The sequence below is a fragment of the Sinohyriopsis cumingii genome, chromosome 12, assembly GCF_028554795.1.
Source record: "Sinohyriopsis cumingii isolate HCF-2022 chromosome 12, ASM2855479v2, whole genome shotgun sequence".
In the NCBI taxonomy this organism is placed as follows: domain Eukaryota; kingdom Metazoa; phylum Mollusca; class Bivalvia; order Unionida; family Unionidae; genus Sinohyriopsis; species Sinohyriopsis cumingii.
This window is the reverse complement of record NC_142972.1, coordinates 41,444,660-41,470,491: the sequence shown is the minus strand read 5'-3', so window position 1 is coordinate 41,470,491 and position 25,832 is coordinate 41,444,660. Positions and strand designations below refer to the sequence as shown.

The 25,832-nt window shown below is 35.5% G+C and overlaps 1 protein-coding gene across 4 annotated transcripts in view; it reads right to left on the bottom strand.

Moving 5' to 3' along the window:
• LOC149786326 (androglobin-like) overlaps window positions 1-25,832 on the bottom strand; it is a 303,462-nt gene that overhangs the window by 237,827 nt on the left and 39,803 nt on the right. The window contains exon 1 of one of the 4 annotated variants that reach the window (XM_089976737.1): window positions 1,856-2,288. The exons of the other annotated variants lie outside the window; for them this stretch is intronic. Coding sequence (XP_089832863.1) covers window positions 1,856-1,926 — 71 coding nt within the window. The 5' untranslated portion in view covers window positions 1,927-2,288. Of the gene's footprint in view, window positions 1-1,855; window positions 2,289-25,832 lie in introns of those variants that run through there. 4 annotated transcript variants of the gene reach the window in all.

Below are 25,832 nucleotides of genomic sequence, written 5' to 3'. Positions count from 1 at the left end.
ACACCCGTTATATCTAACTTCGTGCATCTTATAGCTACCTTCATGCCTGCCATATATACCTTCATGCGTGTTATATTTGGCTAACTTTATGCCTGATCTGGCTAACTTCACGCCTGTTATATCTGGCTAACTTCATGTCTGTTATATCTAGCTAACTTCACGCCTGTTATATCTGGCTAACTTAATGTATATCTGGCTAATTTCACGCCTGTTATATCTGGCTAACTTCACGCCTGTTATACCTGGCTAATTTCACGCCTGTTATATTTGGCTAACTTTCACGCTTGTTATATCTAGCTAACTTCACGCCTGTTATATCTGGCTAACTTCACATCTGTTATATCTGGTTAACTTCACACCTGTTATATCTGGCTAATTTAATGCATGCTATATCTGGCTAACTTCACGCCTGTTATATCTGGCTAACTTCATGTCTGTTATATCTAGCTAACTTCACGCCTGTTATATCTGGCTAACTTAATGCATGTTATATCTGGCTAACTTCACGCCTGTTATATCTGGCTAACTTCACGCCTGCTATACCTGGCTAACTTCACGCCTGTTATATCTGGCTAACTTCACGCCTGTTATATCTGGCTAACTTCACGCCTGTTATACCTGGCTAACTTCACGCCTGTTATATCTGGCTAACTTCACGCTTGTTATATCTAGCTAACTTCACGCCTGTTATATCTGGCTAACTTCACATCTGTTGTATCTGGTTAACTTCACACCTGTTATATCTGGCTAACTTAATGCATGCTATATCTGGCTAACTTCACGCCTGTTATATCTAGCTAACTTCACGCCTGTTATATCTGGCTAACTTTGTGCCTGTTATATCTGAGAGAGTAAAAAGTGGAGATTCGTTTTGAAACACAACACTGAACAAAATGCCAAAAAATCAGCCCATCTCAAATTTCAACCAAAATGTCTCATGACACTTTTTCAACCATAAGCTTTACGAACGTCTTGCATTGGCTCAATTATAATGATAGATCAGTCGTTAGAAATGACGATATTCTCCAGAAGTATAAATTTAATGATACAGATGTAATGAAGGGTGTAGCGACGATAAGGTTTTATCCCAGAATTTAACAAATATATGTATGTATGTATGTATGTATGTATGTATGTATGTATGTATGTATGTATGTATGTATGTAATGACTTTCTCTGTCCATGGCATCGATTCGCCGAATCAGGAAGAGTGACCAGATCCCAAACACCATAGGTAGCCTGAACTATAATATTTGTCAGATAATACCTAGTCCGGTGCCCTGATAACATGTGATGTCGACTTACTGAGTTAGTGAGAATGAGTACTAGGCTAATAAAAATACCCCGTCCTGGTTGTTATTGTTGTTGTACGGCCCCCACCCCGTCCTGGTTGTTATTGTTTTAGGGCCCCCACCCCGTCCTGGAAAAAAGGGAGAATTAAAATAAATGTAGAGTGTACCAAACGAATTCAGGCACCAGTATCTATTGTCTCATATTTGGAAACTGAGTTATATAATACGTCACGCTGAAGACTGAAACAGGTCTTAGTTTTCATAGAAGTCTCAGTCAGTACAATATGAGATCAACCCCAACTTTTTTGACACTGTTTTAATACTTAATGGTGTCTACAGTAGTAACCAATTTATTTCTCCCATAACATTGAAGCAGTTTAAATGGAAGGTTACTACTGGCATATTTAATTCATTTGTGAGTTTCGTTTTTGCTCAAACCAAAAAAATTTAGGAATGCTCAGTCACGACCAAATAATGTACAAAGGCAAAGAACATATACATTAAATGCTCTTTTTGACCTTTTGGTTTTAAGCAGACGGCACAAAAGTAAATATGATGCTTACCTGAAAACAGCCGCTAATTTCCATTTTGTTTTCAATTTAGGTACAGCCAATGTATCTATCTCTGTCGTCATATTTAATCACAACCATCCGTCACAAGTTTAGAATAGCACTCAGATGCGCGTCAGGAAAATTGGTTGCCTGCAATACTTAATTGAATTTTTGCAACGGCCGTCCATCACTTTTATGCCGATAAGATGTCTTTGTACCTTTACAAAGCTGGACTGGTTCAAAGGCACATTATGATGTAGATCAAGCGTTTTTGGGTGTTAAGGCAGAGAAATTTCGCGCTAAGTTATAACAGCATCTAAATTCTTTCCAAAACGCACATTACAAAATATCAGGCGAGGTAGTAAAAAAAAAACACGTTCGTTTGTTCAAAACTCAACCGATCTAGATTTTTGTCCACTTTAGTTCAAAGTATATGAAGTTATGATGACATAATTCCATCACAGTCTGCATGTTATAACGGATTACATTTATACAGTGAGTAGTCATCAAACCTGCCTATTTCCTTATTTTCCACATCTATTTCAAAAGACATGCTGTTAAATCCGCTCTCACAGAAGTGTATTCAATGAAACTTGAAATGCTGATATCTTATTATTAACATAAACAATTTTAACGTATCAGAAATAACGGCATGCATAATACACAAATCTTTTGATGTGTATCGCATTAAGATACCACACTTAATATAATGTCATATCGTATGTGAAACCATCCTACATGCATGAATGAAAGTTTCTTAACTGTTACTCAGCTACTCCTTTGAAAATGACGTGCTGCGTCAAATCAAGCATAACATGCGTCCCACTATCGGATGAAAAGAGTTGAACATAATTTAAAATGATGAAGTTCCCAGTTCAAGTTGCTTATCGTTTGTCGGTAAACAAGCCATTTTGCCTGTCCTGGAGATTTGTACAGTGTTAAGTAATAAACATAATACGCCACAATGGAGGATCGATGACACACAATAATTAGCTTGGTCTCCACTCGTAATAACATTAATTAAAACTATATTAAAACAAGCTGGTCAAAGGAAGCTCAATTGCATTTTAGTAATTGATAGTTTAAAGTAATTAATGATCGCGTTCAGAACAGAGATGGATGTCAATATTTCATGAAATTGGTTATGTCCACAATCCGGCCCTCTTGCTATCTTGTTTTCGCCAAATTACAAGTAGTGGTTGCGATTCATTGAGGTATTTTTAGAAATACAATTAAACGCCACATGCTGTTTAATTTTGTCAACAAAAGTTATAAACACCTCTTAACTCGAGACTGGCTGAATGTCAAGATATAGTCACACATTTTATAATTTGGTTATTATGACGTGGAAGTGGACTATATCATCATCATTATTACGTAATATCACAGAGAAACTGTTCACTTCAGCTTTCAGACATACATACTTTGAGAACAAATCTTCACGCAAAGACACAAATTTTCACTATTCAGAATAAATATGTTTGCTATCTGGCCTCATCAAAAGCTAGTACATCCCCTCACAAGACTCGGGTTAACACCTGTATTGGAAATGCTTTATGGAAGTCAGCAATATATATAAAGGTCTCTCTTCAAATAACATACCCAATCTTGCGGTGAGAAATTATAATGATATATTTTCCCTTAATAGTATGTACTATGGTAGCGCCCTAAGGTATTTACTAGAGTCCATCACAAGGAACCTTTTGTGATATTATCTAATTAGAGTAATCAAGTCCATCACATAGAGCCTTTTGTGATATTAGCTAATTAGGGTAATTTATAGTGCCAATAACCATTTTGTAAACGCAATGTCATGATTTTTGTGTGGGTGGATAAGGTGTCTCTTAATACTACAGAGGTCGTGCAAGAATCCCACCTAGACCTTTTGGAACAGAATAAAACGAGGTAATACAGGATCAGAAATTTGTATCTCGTATGATAATATGACCCGAATGATCATGATTATGGTGTTACATCGGATCACACCCACCCCCACATACACAAACACACCCACACATACACCCCTCCCCCCATTATTATAAATAAGTAAATAAACAGAAGACAATTGTATGTAGTGCTTATTGGGATCTACGGTAACGGCCTGTTGAGAATCAAGATAGACTAAACAGGGATTTTCACCATATTCTTTGCAGTCAACCAGCTTTTCAACCTTTTTCCATTTAGCCCTTTGAAATTGGCGTTAAAAAGTAGTTTTCAAAAGACTAATCCATTTTAAATGGGAATTTAAGGATAATAGAAGGAATATTGTTGAGTGAACTAGTAAATGGACTGGAATTCAAACTCTTCAATTTGGTTGATAACAGTTTGAAGTCATGCACGTATGACTTCCAATATCTTCATCCTTAAAAAGGTACGGGTGCATGCTAAAATATAGTCAGTGCTCTATACTTCGCAGAAACTGGTTTCAACACGCATTATTTCCATATGAAAATAGCAAGAGGTCCCAGTGGGTTCGATATCGCTCACCTTCTTCCATTACTTAATAGCTAACCATTTCACTGATCAGTCTTATTTTGTATTGTAAGAACACAGTCTGTATAAATGTTGTCCATTTTTTTTTTAAAGATCAAGTCGGAATTACATATTGGACAATAATCAGATAAAAAATATTTCACAAGATAATAGCATGCATAATCTTTTTCTCATAATCGAAGTCGTTCAGGCTCTATGAAATAAGTTTATAAATTAAGTTTTAAGATGTGGTCTACAGGGTGACATCACTTTTACACAAAGTGAAATTAAATTTTTTTTTAATGCTATGCATTGCCTTACTCTTGACAATTAAATCTGGACGTGTTTCAGGAGAAAATTATACTAGTTATATAATTTTTTTCAAAAGCTTTTATTAACAGTATTAGAATACAAAATATATATTTGAAACAGATTGTCCGTAACTCAATTTTAATACATAAAAATGCAATAAAATAGCGCAATACATGTGATAACATTAATTACTAACCTGCCAATACAAACATCTGTAAAAATGTGTTTGACCAAATATATAACTTACCGTATACTATTTCAGAATTCTAGAAACAGCAACGTTTATTAAAATATTTATCTGCATTTTTTAAAAATAAACTTAGAGGTGGTTTTAACAAGAAATTAGTTCTTCTTGAAGGAAATTCAATATTATAATTTAAAAAACTCCACAGTTATAACACTGTACGTTGCATACACTTGCCTGAAATTGTACGCTAAAGTTTTCCTTAGCATCCGTAAATTGAATACCGTGTTTACTCATTTTCAATTGTGTTTTTGAAAAAAATATTCTGTGCATCAGATACGCACGAGAACATGTCTGAATTGGATTGGCTATGTCTGCTTGTAAGGTGTCTTTCCCTAGTACGTTTTTGTTGGTTTAAGAGAGCGCGGTTTCTTGCCCACTGGCAAGGAACGGCAGCTAGCATGGCATGTTTGCTTAATCGACCCCAGTACTCCTGTCTATGCATCCAGCATAATAACCAATAAACTACTGCGCTTTTTGTCTCTTTGTCCATCATTTCATAATATTATCTCAGGATTGTAATGATCCATTAGTTTTACAACTGAATCTTAAAGCTGGTTAGTTTCTCTATTTGTAGAATTACTTGTTACATCCTGTTTCGTACCTTCTTCTTTCATGATAATATTTTGTATTGTTCTACCGAAATGGGGGCATCTTGTTCTCATTTGTTTTAAAAGAAAAAGCCTTTGATGTGTTTTTGCAGCAGGAAACAAGTATGTGTAAACCAAAATCCGTGAGTCTTAATAGCCAATATCATGGGTAACTTCTACCTACTTCCTTCTGAATAAAGAAGAAAGGTATTTTGAAAGAGAAAATAATCAAATCTCATAGCATATAAACTGAAAACTGATTCTATGCAGAATTTCATTTAAATGCACAGATCTTGATTGTAATAAATCTCAATGAGTTTGTTAATAGTGAATAACCTATTTACTAAATTCGATAGATATTTAATCAGAAATAGTGTCTAAAGCGTTGAAAATGTTAGGCAATGCAATGAAATATCATGAAAATATTAGGCAATGAAATGAAATATCATGAAAATGTTCGGCAATGCAATGAAATATCATCTCATCAATAAGGCTTGGCCTTGGTGGTGTACGTATCATCCGAGGAGCTGGACGATTCGAGACTACTTACCAAGTTTACTCCAAAGTTGATCAGGAATATGGTCTATAGAGCAGTGGCGTCGCTAGGGGGGTGCGGGGGTTGCGGACCGCACCGGGTGACACCATCTCAAAGGGGTGACACCAAAATGAAAAATTGCAAATTTTACAGAGGACACACTGCTCGGTCTAGTCGTATTTCATAAGCGGATAACCGATCATAGTTAAATACATGACTAGCAGGCACAGCAGTGGCGTCGCTAGGGGGATGCGGGGGGTGCGGACTGCACCGGGTGACACCATCAGAGGGGCTGACACCAAAATGACATTACTAAGGATTCTGTATGGTCTGTTACGGAAGGAGGACCATGGGGTGACACCATGAGCTACCGCACTGGGTGACACCAACCCGAGTGACGCCACTGCTATAGAATGGTAACACGTTTAGCCAATAAGATGCAAAATCACCTCATTTAGATGCGTGGATCTCGCTCATTATCGAATGAACGCAAGATCTTGATCTTATATGCCAAGTTTGATCAAAATAAAGTAAAACATATGGCTTCCATAGTGGCAACCAGCTCGGCCAGTTTTATGCACGATCATCTTATTAATGTTTGTATCTCACACATTGAACTTGTCCAATAACCATATAATCCTAGCCTCTTCAAACGCGTAATGGGTACAATGCCATATTCATCATATTTGCAAGCCACAGGCGACAATCCTTCTACGCTCCTTTAATCGTCTACATGTGCTGAGATTTCCTCGTTTTTCCTCGTCCATCATGAGTACACATATAAAGTAAACTTTATCTACTACACGATGTAACAACAAAGAAAAACTTCTATCGATAACACAATGCAGCATTCTTATGCACGTCGATGAATGTGCACGTTTTATCAATCGATAAGAAACTATGTTTAGAGGTAGATTCTGATTAGCTCATTCAAACCGATTGAAAGGTCTGGTTGGGTCATAATGGCGAGAAATCTTTACTCACGTTCGCAGTGACTGGTTAAGCAAAAAACGAGGAGATCTCAGTACAAGCAGACACGAGTGATAACGAAGCGTAGCGTGTTGTTGCAGGTGGCATGCATCGCTTTGTTATACCATACACTGATATAACCTTATAACCAAGTAAGCTAAAATAAACATTATGATCAACAATACCTACGTAACCTTACGTCCAGGTAAGATAATTAAAATAAAACGTGAATGTGATCGATAATACCCACCCCACCTTACGCCCAAGTAAGCTAAAATCGGGCACTATAATCAATTATACCCATCAGATTGTAAGAAATATGAATTAAAGGAGACAAGCGGTAATGAAATTAGTGTGTGAGTACCCCTCTGTCGATAAAATATATATGTATGTATGTATGTATGTATGTATGTATGTATGTATGTATGTATGTATGTATGTATGAGCTATTAAACCATGTGACTAAACTTTGTTTAACTTTTGAATGGATAAGAATCTTGTCTACTTTACTCAAATTGTGGCTTTTTTAAGGAGTTTTGTAAAATTTTAAAAATCCTTTTTGCAGAAAAATTACTGGAAATTGTAAGCTTCAAACTGTGACAGACGACGTTTTCATAAACTGTCATCGGATTGATGAAAGGAGATAAAACAAACGGAGAAATGCAAATTAAATGTTGGCATATCCAGTCTCATTCAGTGTGCTACTTATTCCTTTAGTTTTGATGAAAATACCCGATATTTATGATAAATATTTCGATTGAAAGTTACATTGTTGGACTACAATAGTTCTGTCTATCCACTCATTCACAAATCCATCCATCAATCACAAATCCATCCATGCGACTGTCTTTTTGTCCATCTTTGGATGTTTTGAATCTGTGACGCATTGCCAATAGAAACGGAAGTGATATCACACATATACTCTTTCTGTAATAGATACACTGTAGTTGAAAACGCCAATTACCATCGAAACCACATAAAAACATAATTTCATCTATTACATCTGCTATGAAACCACTCCCAATCCATTCGTATGTTAATGTTCAACAAAGATGAGTTGTGACCTAATTTTGGAAGGGTTATGTTGCGCTCACCAAGACGCATCTACAAGCTAGGCTACATGACTCGGGGACAAACAGCACCCGAGAAACTGACTCAGATGCAAAATTTATTCAAAGTCGATTGAACGTGAACATTAGGACACAGAAACATAACTTTTGGTACAGTGGCATTGTTCTTAACAAGATGCATTAACATACCAAGCTGCTTGTCCATGGGGCAGACATTAACATACCAAGCTGCGTGTCCATGGGGCAGACAATGCCTGAGAAATTGACCTTAAACATAAAACTTCTAACTAAAGTTTCTGGAGCGAGAACATTGGGACATAGTGACCAACGTTTCGTTGATATGTATGACACATACAGTTTTGCCTGGTCCTGGGACTTGCAATGCCAAAGAAACTGACATTAAAAACGGAATACTTAAATTATCTGTGACGGGACGGACGGGCACTACTAACTTTATATTTCGATTCCACTTTCGTGGCGGGCCGTTAAAAAGAATGACCAGAGTTAATAAAAGTAGATTTTTCCATATCATCTGCAAAGTGGAAAGGTAAATAATTCGATGAAATATCAGGGGATTCCATGTTAAGGGAACAACTAAAAGACGTCGGTAGAACATGTACAGAAAACCAGTTTAAAAAATGTACTAACAACATAAAATGACGCACAATGCAAAAGAACATAAAAGAAAACAAAACACACATTATAAATAGAACCGGTAATACAAAATCAGCAAATCAATTAAAAGATCAATAGTTTATAGTCTCATTAAACTAATATTTAACTTTTTTATCTTCATTCTCTAAAAACTTGGAAAGAGAAGTGGGTTAGTTATATTTTATATCTAATTACTTTATGTTTAATTATTAAACAAATATATTCGAAGCTGAAAACTTAATTAATAATCAAATGGCCAGCTGTTTGGAGACGATACTGCCGCTCGCAAACTAGACTGCTTGAGATGGAAAGACACTAGTTAAATATGAGTTTCTTGTTTCAAAACGACGGTATGTTTTATTTTCGAAACTTGTTTTAAAATAAACTGTTTATCTAAGATAGAAGTAATACAACCAATGAAAGGCAATGAACAATGTGAATAAATTACATGCTGTAAATTGCTAGTAGTACAGGTAATCTGAAAATATATAAATTTATCTTCTAAAAAGGCACACACATACACACACGTATCTATTGCTGATTTTGAGCAAACTGGAGAAATCTGATGCAAAATCATTTTTCTTTGAACCTAGTTTTTAAAAATGTGTGGTTTTAAGAGACATTAAGTTAGTTTTTGCTTTATAATTTAATATATTTAAAATTATAACCGAAAGCAATGGAAAAGTCTAATATATTACCAAAATTATGTGTTGAATATGTACAACTTTCCTGGTAAACAAGAAGCTTTATATATCACGAAATAGGTAGAAACATAAAAACTGATGCAAGCATACTTTCAATTTTAGATTTCCATAGCCGACTGTGATACTAGTTTCTTTGCATAAACTTTCTCTCTTTTTTCAATGCAGCTCGTCTTAAGGTATGAAAAATAGTCAGTAGCAACCCCTCGCCCCCACCCACCCCCGCAAAAAAAATTAAAAATGGTTTACTGACCTTGGTCTGCTAGCAAGTTTAGCCAATGCGGCTCCACTGATGTGATTGATGGGAATAACCGTCATGCGACGTCCGCTTTTATAATCCATTTCACTTCGACGTCATCTACTAAACGACACGTACTTCCCTGAACTAAACGAGATTTTTCATTACGGTGTGTCTAGTTCCAGTGATAATGTATGCTGAATGTTTCTCTATGGAAGTATTCGATTCGTGTCAGAGAAAATGAATGTTCAAACCTTACGAAACTTTCCAATATACAAGACCCGTTGAAAGGACATATAACATAGGCATTAGAACAAGTCTAGGTCCGCGTCTTGTATCAAATGTCTTTCATAAGGAATACAGCCTGGAAGTGTGAACAAATTCCATTAAAGATTCATTTTTGTATAACAAGCTGTTTACTAAGTTTTCAAGTTATCCACGGTTTAAAGTGTCTTCGAAATGGTCTTCATCGAAAATAGTTGAACGACTCCGCTCTGACATGTAATCGAAGATCACCCATTCGAGTTTGTTTGAATAATTCCTGAGTAGGTAGAAGAACAAAGATTTGGTTTCCAGCACCTGATTATATATACATCTCGATTCCTCATCCATTAACCTTCTTGTCACCTGGAGTGGCCTAGGACATCATAGCGAATAAGTTCCAACTTCTTATCTGTATAAACTCGTTACGAGAACCTGACAAGTTTGTCCCTCTTTGCCACTTACGTGCGTATATTACTTTTATAACGTAATTAAAATTTAGATTGATTTTTTGAAGATGGTTCAAGTATCGATTTTGATTATGTATTTTTGGAAACTTTAGGTCACTTTTTAAAGTATATTCACAATGTCTCCTTTATTTTACCAAATTCAAGGTAACTGATTTGGTCCCGACGATTGCTCTTTATACAAAGATAAAACCTTACAAATGCCTATGTTGAAAAATAGATAATTAATAATAAATCTATAACCTTAGTCGTGCTAAATTTTCTCCACGTCTTGGGAACTCACGCTGGCAGCAAGAGCGGTCGTGGCAAACGGGGGTTGTTTAAACTCTTAGATCAACAGTAAATTTGTACAGTGAATTTAAAGTATGAACTTTTGATCGATGAAGTGGTTGGGGTTCAATAGAAGACAACCTTCATATCGGAGCGATCAATTTGATTGTCAATACACACCACAAATAATTCCGAAATACCTCACAAAATATCGTATGTACACTGTACCCGTCGTCTGGTCAGATACATATAATTCGAATGGATTACAAGACAATTAACCCAATATGTCAGATGTTAACACTAAGGGCCAAAACCACGCTTGTGCCATTTTGATCATATCACGAAAGAAAACCAGAAAATTCGTGATAGCCCTTCCACCTGAGCAACAATTTCTTTGACAAAGTACATACTTTTCCAATCTTAAGCAACCGTTACATGGCTGAAATAAGATTTCGTAGGTGACCTACGTGTAATTAACACGATGCTAGTGCTGTTTACCTGACATTTATATATTAAGGTGCATAGGGTACTGTACCCTATATATATATATATATATATATATATATATATATATATATATATATATATATATATATATATATATATATATATATATATATATATATATATATATATATATATATATATATATATATATATATATATATATATATATATATATGTATGTATGTATGTATGTATGTATGTATGTATGTATGTATGTATGTATATATATATATATATATATATATATATATATATATATATATATATATATATATATATATATATATATATATATATATATATATATATATATATATATATATATATATATATATATATATATTGATACAAATAATGCTATAAGACAGGTTTGAGAATTTTTAATTCGCACTCTACGGAGATTCGAACCCATCTTCTTGCCTGTACACACGAGCCCATATTCCCTCACGACTAAGCATACATCACCAATAAATGATGTCACTCAGTCGGTGTTATATGCACTCTTGTGTAGCAGAGAATTTCCGAAGAGTACGAATTAAAAAATCCTTAACCTGTATGATAGTATTATTTGTATTAAAATATTAATTCTGCCTACTATTAACAAGCATTCTTCTATGGGAAGCCAGGGATAGCACTTTCAGTTCTGTCAGGTGTATATTTATAATTCTCCATATATATATATATATATATATATATATATATATATATATATATATATATATATATATATATATATATAAACTCCAATTGTAGGGGCCCCGAGTGGCCGAGTGGTCTAAAGCGCTCTCCGCTACTGATCATTGCCATCTCACCTCTGTCTGCATGGGTTCGAGTCTAGGATTCGGCCGATGTGGGTATGTGAGAAAGCTTGCCAGTAGCTTCTTGTGGGTCAGTGGTTCTTCCCGGGGTTTTCCCGGGTTCTTCCTCCACCATTAATACTGGCCGCCATACATAACCTGTCGTGTGCTGAAAAATGGCGTTAAAGTCAACAACAACAACAACAAAACTCCAACTGTTATGAATTGACTGTGTTTTCTGCAATGTGATTGGACATCAACGGTCACGTGATAATGATATGGACTTTTGTATTCATCTGTCAATTCTGGGGACTATTTTCGGCCCACAATCAGTTTCCAGTGCACGTTAAGTGAAGTTTTCTATATATTCCTCATAGCAACAGCAAACCCCTGTCCCCACGCCCGTAACTTTTTGATTAAAATGAGCAACCCGAGATAAAATCGCCTATTATAAGTTCAAACAATGTAATCGCGTAGTCCTTGCTGCACTATTACACTCACGTATTGTCAAAGAAAGCATAGGACAGACTGTACTAGTCACGTCTTGTCAAAGAAAGCGTAGGACAGACTATACGAGTCACGTCTTGTCAAAGAAAGCTTAGGACAGACTGTATGAGACACTCTACATTCAAAGTTACTGCCTATGACACTCACGTCTTGTCAAAGAAAGCGTAAGACAGACTGTATGAGACACTCTACATTCAAAGTTACTGCCTATGACACTCAACCTTTAGTCAAAGAAAGCGTAGGACAGACTGTATGAGACACTCTACATTGAAAGTTATTGCCTATGACACTCACGTCTTGTCAAAGAAAGCGTAGGACAGACTGTATGAGACACTCTACATTCAAAGTTACTGCACTATTACACTCACGTCTTGTCAAAGAAAGCGTAGGACAGACTGTATGAGACACTCTACATTCAAAGTTACTGCACTATTACACTCACGTCTTGTCAAAGAAAGCGTAGGACAGACTGTATGAGACATTCTACATTCAAAGTTACTGCACTATTACACTCACGTCTTGTCAAAGAAAGCGTAGGACAGAACAGACTGTATGAGACACTCTACATTGAAAGTTACTGCCTATGATACTCACGTCTTGTCAAAGAAAGCGTAGGACAGAACAGACTGTATGAGACATTCTACATTGAAAGTTACTGCACTATTACACTCACGTCTTGTCAAAGAAAGCGTAAGACAAATGTATGAGACACTCTACATTCAAAGTACTGCACATTTGTTCCACTAGCTGTTATTGCAGGTCATGGTTATGTATGATGCGACGAACACGGGGATCTCACTAAAAGTGTATGTCAGTGTGGGCATGCATGCGCATTTACTGAAATGAAATAAAATATGAATTGTTGTACTAAAATTGAACACCAATATAGTTTAACCAAAGTATATTCAATCCATATTATAGAATGCACCAAAAATGGTTTTTAAAAAATCTCCAGACAAACATTATTGATCGCTATGGACTTTTGCAATTGTGTCCAGGCACTGCAGCTAGACAACAAAGTAGGACGTCGGGTCCATCATAAAAAATAACAGGGTAAAACGGATTTTGTTTTCAATACGCGCTGGTTTCATTGTGACATCACCGCGCGCGACATTCAATTCGATTTGTACAGAATAGAACCTATAGGTTGACCTCGTCCAAAAATATCTAAGTAATTCAAAATTTATTTTGCCATATGTATTTCTCTTGGAGTGTAAATAGTGGTGTTCTAAAGAAATTTGATGTATGAGAATCCAAATAGAGCGAATCACTGTCATTTAAAAGTCTGTGTAATCACATTTTTAAAAATGGCACCCCTTACTGTTATAGTCGGTTCTTAACGCGTACATGACCTGTACGACATTTACTATAAAGTGGAAAATATTTTGCTTTTGCGTAGAAAGAACAATTAATATGAAAACAACAGCTGTCATACGCAGGCGCAATGCTAAAACGGCTATAGCCTGGTAAAACAGAATTACAGTGAAAGACAAAAGTTCCTCATATCACTGCTTTGACACTCCAATGCTCTGCCTTATCGTTAGTATTCTATGAGACCCTTGGCTAGAGAACATGGGCAATTATTTCGGCGCAACGTGAAGAGATAAATGAAAGAAAACCAAAACCATTTAATGCATTTTTGATGTAATCAGTGGTGGAATATTGAAATTATAAGAATCCAATGATAATGGCTGGATATTTATCAAGAGAAAATTTTACCTAATCACCCACAAAGTGAAAAAGGTCCGAAGGACTTTATCTTAACTTTGTTAATGCGTAGGCAACAATTTGCACTTTGATAAATACCCTACCGTGATCATTCTTATACTTAATCACTCACTTTACCTAATCACGGACAAAGTAAAAGAAGGTCCCCTAACAATGACGTTCTTTATAATCAGAAGGAAATCAAACATTTAGACGAAGACTTTTAAAAAAGGAGATGAAAGAAACATCGGTCTGTTTCCTACGCTTTAGCGGCTACATATAATCCAGTTGCTATGGTGATTATGTATAATGTTTTTTATAACAAAGTTATCTTTGGTCTTCACCCTGCTTTTTGCTTGGGATGGTATGACTAATATACACATAACAAGAGTCCATCAAAGGGATTGACGCTCTACCTTCTGAAAAGAATTTCCAATGATTCAAGATAGGACGATTTCTTTCTTTTAACTACTCGTTGTTGAAACAAGATCTCCAATTCTTCAGTGTTGACAAGACTTTGAAATTAGCTGTTGTAGTGGATATACTAGATGCAAGTTTGGTGTCATTTTTATTTAGAACCAGCAAAACATCGTAAGGAATCTTCTGGTGGAAACCCATGCTGATAAAAAATTTCCATTTTTGGAGGAGTAATGATAACACGATTTTCTAGATAAGTGTCATGGTGGCCATAGCAGATATCAAATTGGCACTATTCCCACTTAGTATTAACTAGACATAAATAAGAAGTACGTTAGTGAAGCACAGTGCTGATACGACCAGACTCTAGGAGAAGTCGTGATAACAAGATTTTCGAGATAGCCGCTGTGGCAGTCATATTAGAAAACAGATCGGCATCATTTTCATTTACAACTAACTAGACATCATAAGAAGTTGTTCAGTGAAAACCCATTGCTTCTAGAAGAGCAGCACACCATCATTTAAAAAATGTCCGCTGCAGCATATCGGCGTCATTTTCATTTAGGTCCAACTAGACATCATAGGACGACTTTTAGAGTAAAAGTAATGTTGATTTAACCATAAATTCAGGAGAAGTAGCTATTACAATATGTTCAATATATGGCCACTTTGGCGGCCATATTGGTTGTTCAGACAGTACCATTTTTATTTAGGACCAACTAGACCATGGGATGTGTGTGTGTGTTTGTGTTTGTGTGTGTGTGTGTGTGAAGGTTTGTAGCAATCCTCCAAATACGTTAGGAGTAACGATAATAAATGTGCGTCAACGGTCAGATGGACGGAGGAACAAACCACCCAAGAAGTTCTTCTGGTCTATGACATGTAAAGCTTTTTAAAAAAAAGAAGACAAGCACGCATTAGATAAAAAGACATCTAACAAAAACGCTGCCAATGCGCCCAGAAGAAAATTTGCATGGATCTAAGTAGTCTCATTGTCATTACGGAATGTTGACGGAGTGTATTTACAGAGTATGAGAAAACACCTGATGTAGATTGTTGTAAGCACTAAAAAGCTCTGAAGCGAATTGGAAATCAATAGCTTCAAGCATTAAGCTGTCTTCTATAAATCAAAATGACTGCCGCTAATGATGCAAATGTTCTCAAAGCGAAGTGGAATTATGGCAGTTCCCTTGTCATGTTCATCACTCGACCCCTCCCTCTAAACCACTACCAATGCTTAACGCTAAAATGACCGTACTGAGAAATAATTTCAGTCTTTTGCGTTAACTCTAGAGACGTTCAGGTGTTTTTTGTTGTGACCAGTTTGAGTTTAATTTTACATTTTTCTTCAAATTATTTGGATTCTAAGAGATTAGTTTCCCCTGGAAATATTTTTGCTCAAAATTAAGTCTTGGACAAAGATAGCTATCGAAATTTATAGAATTCAAACAATGGAATATTATTTTCTGTGGTTCAACAAAGAACTGTAGACACGTCAGTACGATACTGACCACAGCATACATCGTCACCTTCCATTTTGGATTTTGTCTGGTCTCAGACTCAGATTTATTAGAATATTTTATTACTAGGACTTTTATTTTTTAATTCTTGGATTTTTATTGGATTATTTTTGGATTTGATTCCTAAATTCTTAAGTTATTTTTCTCATTTTTACCTTGATTTTCTAGGGAAATAAATTATTTGTTAAATTTTACAAAGCTTGCTGTCTTCACTTTTTTCTTGTTACTGTTTAAAAGAGAGTGTGTGTGTGTGTGTGCTTGTGTGTGTGTGTGTGTGTGTGTGTGTGTGTGTGCGTGTCTGTGTGTGCGTGCGTGCATCCAACTTACCAAGTTCGTTGAATTTCCAACTAGCGATTTATGGAGAAATAGAATTGACAAGAGAATGGGAAAAAATAATTACAAAAAATAAATAAAAGAGTCGGAGACGGATAGGCTGATGATATAAGTTTGTCTCTGCTAAATCAGTGGGACAAAAATAGACTTTAAAACTGTCTAAATCGGCAAGTAAACCCACGCCAAAGGAGAGATAAAACCATTCTGTAATTGTAATCTGAAGAAACTGGCAACGTTCGAAATTCCATTAACTATGTTTTAAATGTTGGAGTATTCGAATAGAAACTGATACTGTTGCTACGTTCCGCAATCAAATGAAATTAAATACAGTTGAGTCTGACCGAAAGGGAGCGATTACGTAGATTAATTAATTTTGACACATAACAAGTTCGATGAAAACGTTCTTGTCTTGATGTGTCTAATAATGTTAATGAACTTTTCATTCAATTATAGAATTGTAAGGTGTATCAGAGCAAATATCCGGTGTTGGGCAGACTTAATAATCTACTCTTCCAGAGCGAATAGATAACCCACAGATTACTCGAATTAGCACAAATGTTAATGTTGATACCTGCGTATTAGTTCAAAGGTAGTCGAAGAAGGGTAATCCACGGTTCGCTCGAATTAACAAGAATTTAATGTCGATGCATGCGTATTAGCAAAAATGTTATCGAAAAGAAATTAAATTCACCGATATGCATGCAGCACATGCATCATTTAGAACAAATGGACTTTGCATTTACATGTTTTGTGTACGCGATCTATACTCGTCAATATCAGACAGGGAAGTACATGCTATGCTTGCACATATATTGTTCAATATCGTTCAAATTAAGTATCTTGCAGGCAACATATTCCATTCATATACTTCGGATTACTGGTTTAAGCTAATATCTCTGGTTTCCAGGACAAGTGCTAGTTTCTTTATTTGTTTGATTGCTTTCAGACATTTATATTCTGACAAAATCTGGACAAATAGTTAATTAAACTTGGCAGATCATAAAAACTTTTATATAATTCACTGTACAACTGCTCGTTAACACGCTAGTAACTGTTTATATTGTTTTGAACGCTATGTTGTTTTCTATGAATTATTGTACGTCAAATTAAGTCAAATAAGTCAGTGGTCTCTTTAAAGGTCAATTGTATTATCAATTACTTACCGTAAACAACTATATTTTCGAGGTCACTCTGAACAAATTATTGAAGAAATAACTATATCTATATCTATATATATATATATATATATATATATATATATATATATATATATATATATATATATATATATATATATATATATTAAGCACTCAGGCTCATACGGTATACCAAAATACAGTATCAGCCCTTCAGTTAATAAGGTATGACGGTATGAATCCTTCAAAGATTGAAATCAGTTAATACGGTATGACGGTTTGAATCCTTCAAGGATTGAAATCAGTTAATACGGTATGACGGTATGAATCCGTCAAAGACTGAAATCAGTTAATACGGTATGACGGTATGAATCCGTCAAAGACTGAAATCAGTTAATACGGTATGACGGTATGAATCCGTCAAAGATTGAAATCAGTTAATAGCTCTTTAAATAAGCCACCAATGCTTTGCTAGGTTCGACAGTATTAATTTACTTATTTACTTATTAAATGCACAGACAGGATTGCATTGTTATTGAATTAAATAGTCCAGATATGTTTATTACACACAGAGAGACACAGACAGACAGACAGACACACACAAACTTAAATAATTTGAAAAATATGTGGGAATGAAAGGCACAAAGGCATGGCCTTTCCATTTAATGTCACTGTGTCTGTGTATGTGTGTGTTTCCAAAATAACAAAAATATTACGATGATGCTACATGCGTGCTATCCAAATGAGCTAAACTATTCCCAATACTTTCTGAGTTTGTTAAGAAAACCGTGCCTTATTATTTATATGTAGCAAAAGAGATTTCAAAATGTTACGATAAACTTATATTTCTATATAACTTAAAACTAATAAATAAATGAACCTTCCATCAAATCATACTCATGATTGGTGATGCAGAGTGAAATGCTTTGGTTTTGGGGGTTGAACTCAATTTATCCAGCACATGATACGTAACAGCCAGTATACATTTTGTGAATCAAGAACTAGGGAAAACCCCGGTAAGAACTACAGGTACAAACCCACCGAAAGCCACTGGCAAGCTTTCTTGTATACCTTCGCTGGTGCAAAGTGAATGCTGACCTCTCTTAGAAATTGATATACACGAAATAGAACACATACATAGCATCCCTAACATAATAAAACCAATTTTATTACAAGCAATGAATCACACGGCTGTAATAGATATATTTTCTATCTGAAAATCGGTCTGCTACTCCTGTTACAAATTTAAAAAAAATGTTATGATGAAAAACATCAACTGAAAGTTGAAGATAAGAGAAATACAATAATTTATTCGTTTATGCATGCCTTTCAAACACATTTATTAAAATTACAGTGTTTTCTACACAGATGTTAGACACACACACCTAATTAAGTCCTCCCTCCAAAAAAAAATATTTAAAAAAATTAAAATAAAACAACGATGGTGTTCAGGCTGAATTTCCTGAAATTCAACTTGTGATTGACAGTTGTTGCAGAGAAACTGCTCAGTCTGGAAAATGTCGTGGAACAAAATGATACCACCTGGTACGTGTATCGTGTATATATATATATATATATATATATATATATATATATATATATATATATATATATATATATATATATATATATATAATATTGACAATTCTCTAACCTGTATGATAGTATTATTTGTATTAAATATTAATTCTGCCTAGAATTATCAAGCATTATCCTGTAAAATCCAGGTATAGCACTTTCCGTTCTGTTCGGTGTATATTTGTAATTCTCTCTAATCATTTATATCTTGATTTCTTTCATAGGAATCCCCAATGACTGTAGATAGATGAGAATTAATTACTGGGTCTCTATGTGAGTGTGTCTGCTATGCACGAGTGCATATAACACAAAGTTACTAGCATCTTTGTTTGGTGATGTGTGCTTATTCGTGATGGAATATGGGCTAATGCATGCAGGCAATGGCGATGGGTGCTGTTTACACGCGGAGTTATCGTCGCTAGTCAAAGTTCCGATAACCCTATCTACACCTTGGCAGATTGAACAGATATATTGGTTGGTGCTTGTCCTAGCGACATCTATCGGATTTCATGAGTTGCCTCCCTTAGTATGTAATGCCAGCTAACCAATAGCGTGATGCATTGTACATCGGCCGAAAACGGTGGGGGGCAATTGACCCAAAACGGATACTTTGTAAGTTTAACATAGAGAGTATGACTATGTACCAGAAGGAAGCCATTACAGTTGTATTTGAGTGAAAGGTACTTGTGCATACACGGACCGGCACTGGAAAAATGCTTATTTATTACTCCATTCAAGTTGTGTGCTCCCCTTGTCTCGATCACACAGGAACGTGTTCAAATTTGAACAACTTAATTTTGATTGGATACGGTGTAGATATGGTTATCGGAACCTTAGTTAGCGAAAATGCCGCGGAGTACGAATTAAAAATTCTCTAACCTGTTTGATAGTATTATTTGTATTATATTTAATAATTCTAGACTAAACATTGCTTGACAAATAATCTTAAAGCCCCAATGCCGCCGTTACGTGCGAAAAATCGTATATGCCAACTCATTTGAATAAGACTGAATATTGATTCTAAACATCGTTGGGTTCCATTAAAACCAGAAAATATCGACTTTTCATCACTTGATAGCCATGTAATTTCTCCTTCAAACTGAGAAACCCAGCCGTTTTTCAAAATGTGTTCGAATTAATCCGATGTTGATCGACGACATCCGTGGGTCAAACAATTTTAGTCAAAAGCTGTAACACAAGATTTGATGACGTCACCATTGTAAGCATAAGAACCGACAACACACTATTCCCAATTTTGCCCTTCAAAGTATACCAGTGGACCAGCTAGCTGATCACCAATATTCACCCGATTCTTATTTTTTAAAAAAAATCTAATTCATGCTTTTTTTTCCTCAGATCCGCTGTAAAAAAAAAAGCTTGCTTGCTTCTCATCATTTGCTCTCTAATCATTTTGTGCGCCAACGTGCGAATATTGTTTCTATTAGATTATGATGATTATATAAGATCACTTTTGATATAACACACACACACACACACACACACACACACACACACACCATCCCCCACTGTGATTGACCTTGCAGAAAACCGCACTCCTTCCCCCATATAATAAAAATATATAGTGAACACAACCCAAACGTGATACTGGAGTAATAGAAGTCCCGTTTTCAATCATGAAAAATGAATTCCTACCTTGATACAGGAACAGAGGATGTCCGCTTGTAATAAGCCGATTTCCGACTGGCTAGAGAAGCAGTCGACATTTTAATCTAAAGATTTTTTAAAGCGGGTTATATATTCCCCCAAGTCTATACAAGCTATTTCATGGTCCTTATAAGAACTTAAATATATTAGTTCCAGTAAAGTGTTTTTAAAAAAACCCAGAAAAACAGTGCATTAAAAAATACCATCAAGCAACGGTAGATCTTTATCTTTTAGTTTTAAAATGACTCACCTTTCGTCCGTACAAAAGGAACACAAAATAAGAAACAAACTCATAATTATTTTTCAAATAGCGACAATTATGTTAATAACTCATATGCCAGAAAGTCATCAACGAGGACACTGTGTGGAAGGTCATGACTAACTACTTATTAGTAACAGAAAAGAAACCAAATGTAGATAAGGCTGCAGGGGTTTAGTTTACATTCAACAGTCAAAATGGATTGATTTACCAGCTTCGTCGGTAACGAGTGTAGATGCTTCGTGTAAAAATAGCGGACAATGAAGAGGTTGTAATTTGAATTTTAATTATATTAATTTTACTATTTAATCATGATGTAACAGGTAGGAAATACATTATCTTTAGATTTAGTGTTCGCCCTACATTAATGAATGAAATTAGTCTGTATTGAAACTCAGCCAATGTACACTCGTCATACTTTTACACGAAGTTTTTGGAGGGTAGTATTTTACCAAAAAAACCAACACTTTTTTAAAGTTTATATTGTGCCAAAGCAAGGAGGATAAACTGCCCAACACGAAGACATACCGCGGCGTTCGATTCGGGATACGAGTGGGAACTGAACCCACTCCTACTTGTCCCGAGTGCAACATCTTAACCACTGAACTACCGCGGCACCTTAGGAAGCAAATGATATGAATTTATATTTTAAAAATATAGCCAGTACCACAAAGGTTGCTTGCGATTAGCGCATGCGCAGGCTGCAAAATGTATGCAATAATTTCTTGCTCAGTGAATTCACTATGAGACAGAAGCTTCGTGTGGCGTGTGATTGCTCAGTCTGTAGGACACCAGACCCATAGCTGGTGGATCACGTTTTCGTCTCCGTGAGAGGCCGGGCTGTCTTCATGATAAGGTTACGTTGCCTCTTCTCTACTTGGCCTTGACTGATTTATTTGCTTGTGGCAAATAGTTGATAACATTTATTACTTTTGACATAACAGACACGTTAAAATATAATAATATTGCACGTTAATATCTAATATATTAAGTCAGTATATAATATATTAAGTCAATATCTAATATATTAAGTCAATATCTAATATATTAAGTCAATATCTAATATATTAAGTCAGTATCTAATATCTTTAGTCAATATCTAATATATTAAGTCAACATCTAATATATTAAGTCAATATCTAATATATTAAGTCAGTATCTAATATATTAAGTCAATATCTAATATATTAAGTCAGTACCTAATATATTAAGTCAACATCTAACATATTAAGTCAATATCTAATATATTAAGTCAGTATCTAATATATTAAGCCAACATCTAATATATTAAGTCAATATTTAATATATTAAGTCAGTATCTTATATTAAGTCAATATCTAATATATCAAGTCAATATCTAATATATTAAGACACTATCTAATATATTAAGACAATATTCTCAGTCCTCGTTATTTATGCTTTATATGTGGGCAAATCTCAGGCTCATATCTATACTAGTAAACGTTCAGGAGGGGGGCCCCCAAAGGTCTGTGGGTATTTCGTAAACACTCAGAAAGAATTTGGTTAAACAATTCATTTAAATAAATTGTGTATCGGGGTTTCTCTATTTTCCTCAAATTTGCATAGGTTGATTCCGTTCGAGGCTCCGGGTTTCAGGATCCCCAGTTTTCTTTTTCCATGTTCGAAAGAGTTGAAGTAACGCGGTTTGTACTCTCTTCCATTAGGCATACCTTATTTCTGCAGTGTACAATTCAACGCAGAAGAAAGTAGAAACAAAGAAAATAACATTTACACTATATCAGTCCGTAAGATCTCACCTGTGTAACGAAAGACGAAACACAGAAGTGCTCGGTAGGATTCAAAATACAGTACAGAAATTGATTCAGCTTTAGTTGTTAGGCTGTCGGCGACAACAAAGGTACAAAAAATGTCTGATCAAAGGATAGAAACAGGAGAATGCGCTTGTTGGAGCAATTAGAGACGGAGCCTATAATTACAACAGTAATATAAAGTGTGATAATGACCATAAGAATTTCGAAATCACTTGTCTTTTAATTTCGCTGACAATGTTTAAGATATATGTGTGTATATGCCTGTATTAAATGCTTCTTTAATCAAATAAAATCTAAGATCATTGTATGCAATAGATCTCACTAAAATAAAGACCGCTCCGGTGGCTTAAGTGGTTAGAGTGTCCCCTTTGGATGCAGGAGGTTGCGAGCACGAACCCCGGCCGAGTCATACCAAAAACTAATAAAAATGGTACTAGCAGCTGCCTCGCTAGGCGCTCAGCATTACGAGGTTAGTGTCAGGAATGGTTGGCTTGGTGTCAGAATAACGTGACTAGGTTGGACATGATGCTACATGTCTGCGGCATGATGCCCTATTGCTAGACATCATTATAAATGGCCGAACTGCAGACATCGTAGCGACATTTACAAACAATGCCTGATTTTTCAAACAATAGTATTTGGGGTTTGGTGTAGGTGCATGTTTTAACATGTAATTAAAACCTTGTAACTTAAATAACTTAAGTAGAATGTTTTGAACTAAAGCGTTGGAATTCTTGCAGTAGAGAATTATCGTTGGAAACGGCGTGTTCTGGATGTCAAACATGATTGCTATAATATGGTTGATGAACCAGTGGGTCAGCAGAATATAGCGTCATATCGGTGCCCCTTTTAGATCTCGGTTTAACAGACCCAGGGCTGTAGAGAGCGATCACGGGCCCTGGGGTAAGAAACACCCGGGCCTCTCCAAGTTCTTGTTCAAACACAATGTTTGTTTTATAAAATTGAAAAGTGTTGCTCGGCCCGGGTCCAGGCCCCAGAAATATATTCCCGGTTACACCCCCCACCCCCACCCCCGCTTGTCGGCCCTGAACAGACTGAGTGGGAAAAGCAATGGGGAATGAGCTTTATTCACAGAAATGCATTGTTCTTCATATTACAAGGCCTCTCTCACCACTTAAAGATTTTAAACTCTAAAGTGTAAGGAAGTTCGAATTGTGTTGGGGCTGACATTCAGTCAACAGGGTTGATTAAAGCAATATATATAAAAAAAATAAGGGAGATAAACCAGACCTACTGAATTGTCTTGGTGAGGTCTTTACTGCTTTTAATCTTTTACAATGGAAAAAAATGAGAGCTATTTACTTGATATCAAGGAGTTAGACAGGGGAAAAAATGATCATGTATCATTTGCCGTGTATCTATATGACCGGGAATCACTTATTGAGCTCTAACTGCAATGACATTAAGTTGATTTACTGGATGGAGATATATACCTATTTGTTTTACTCTACACAGAAGATGCGCTTGTATTTTTAGATAGTCCAAGAGAACTGCCAAATAATCTGGGCGCACTCTTTAGGTATTGCCATATAATCTGGGCTCACTCTTTAGGTATTGCCATATAATCTGGGCGTACTCTTTAGGTATTGCCATATAATCTGGGCGCACTCTTTAGGTATTGCCAAAGAATATAACTTTATCATTAACACAAGCACATGATTTTTGCAAAATTTAGAAATAGACAATATGTGAAGTTCAACTTTGGAGATTCAGAACTTGAAATTGAAAGAAATTATAAATATTTATGATTGATCCTAACTACGAATGGTAGATATTTTTTGGTAATTAAGACTCTGATAAGTCAAGCCTGGAAAACTATGTACCTCCTTAAGAAAAAAAATACTTTTTTTTAAATCTTAATTTGCCTGTTTCCTCTCAGCTTAAGCTTTTGTTATGCCAATAGTTTGAATTCTTACATACGCAGCTGGGATTTTGAAAATTTAGACAAAGTTTCTAAAACATGTGCTTAAAGATACAGGTTCGCCCCGCGTATATGCTTCGCGGTGAGCTTGTTCGAAAAACCTAAAATTTAACAATACAAATGAGAATGGTTGGCTACTGGATGTCTCATTAAGGTAAAACAAACGAAACTATCTTATATTGTATATTGCAGAATTATAATGGTCTGGGCAGGGTTATAATAATGGTGTGGGCAGAATTATAATAATTGTCTCGGCAGGGTTATAATAATGGTGTGGGTAGAATTATAATAATGGTCTCGGCAGGGTTATAATAATGGTGTGGGTAGAATTATAATAATGGTCTCGAAAGGGTTATAATAATGGTGTGGGCAGAATTATAATAATTGTCTCGGCAGGGTTATAATAATGGTGTGGGTAGAATTATAATAATGGTCTCGGCAGGGTTATAATAATGGTGTGGGCAGAATTATAATAATTGTCTCGGCAGGGTTATAATAATGGTGTGGGTAGAATTATAATAATGGTCTCGGCAGGGTTATAATAATGGTGTGGGCAGAATTATAATAATTGTCTCGGCAGGGTTATAATAATGGTGTGGGTAGAATTATAATAATGGTCTCGAAAGGGTTATAATAACGGTGTGGGCAGGATTATAATAATGTTCTGGACAGGATTATAATGACGGTGTGAGCAGGATTATAATAATGGTCTCGATGGAGCTATAATAATAGTCTGTGCAGGGTTATAATAATGGTCTAGGCAGGATTATAATAATGGTCTCGACAGGATTATAATAATGTTCTGGGCAGGGTTATAATAATGGTGTGGGTAGAATTATAACAATGGTCTCGAAAGGGTTATTATAACGGTGTGGGCAGGATATAATAATGTTCTGGGCAGGATTATAATGACGGTGTGGGCAGGATTGTAATAATGGCCTCGACAGCGCTATAATAATAGTCTTTGCAGGGTTATAATAATGGTCTGGGCAGGATTATAATAATGGTCTCGGCAGGATTATAATAATATTTGGGCAGGATTATA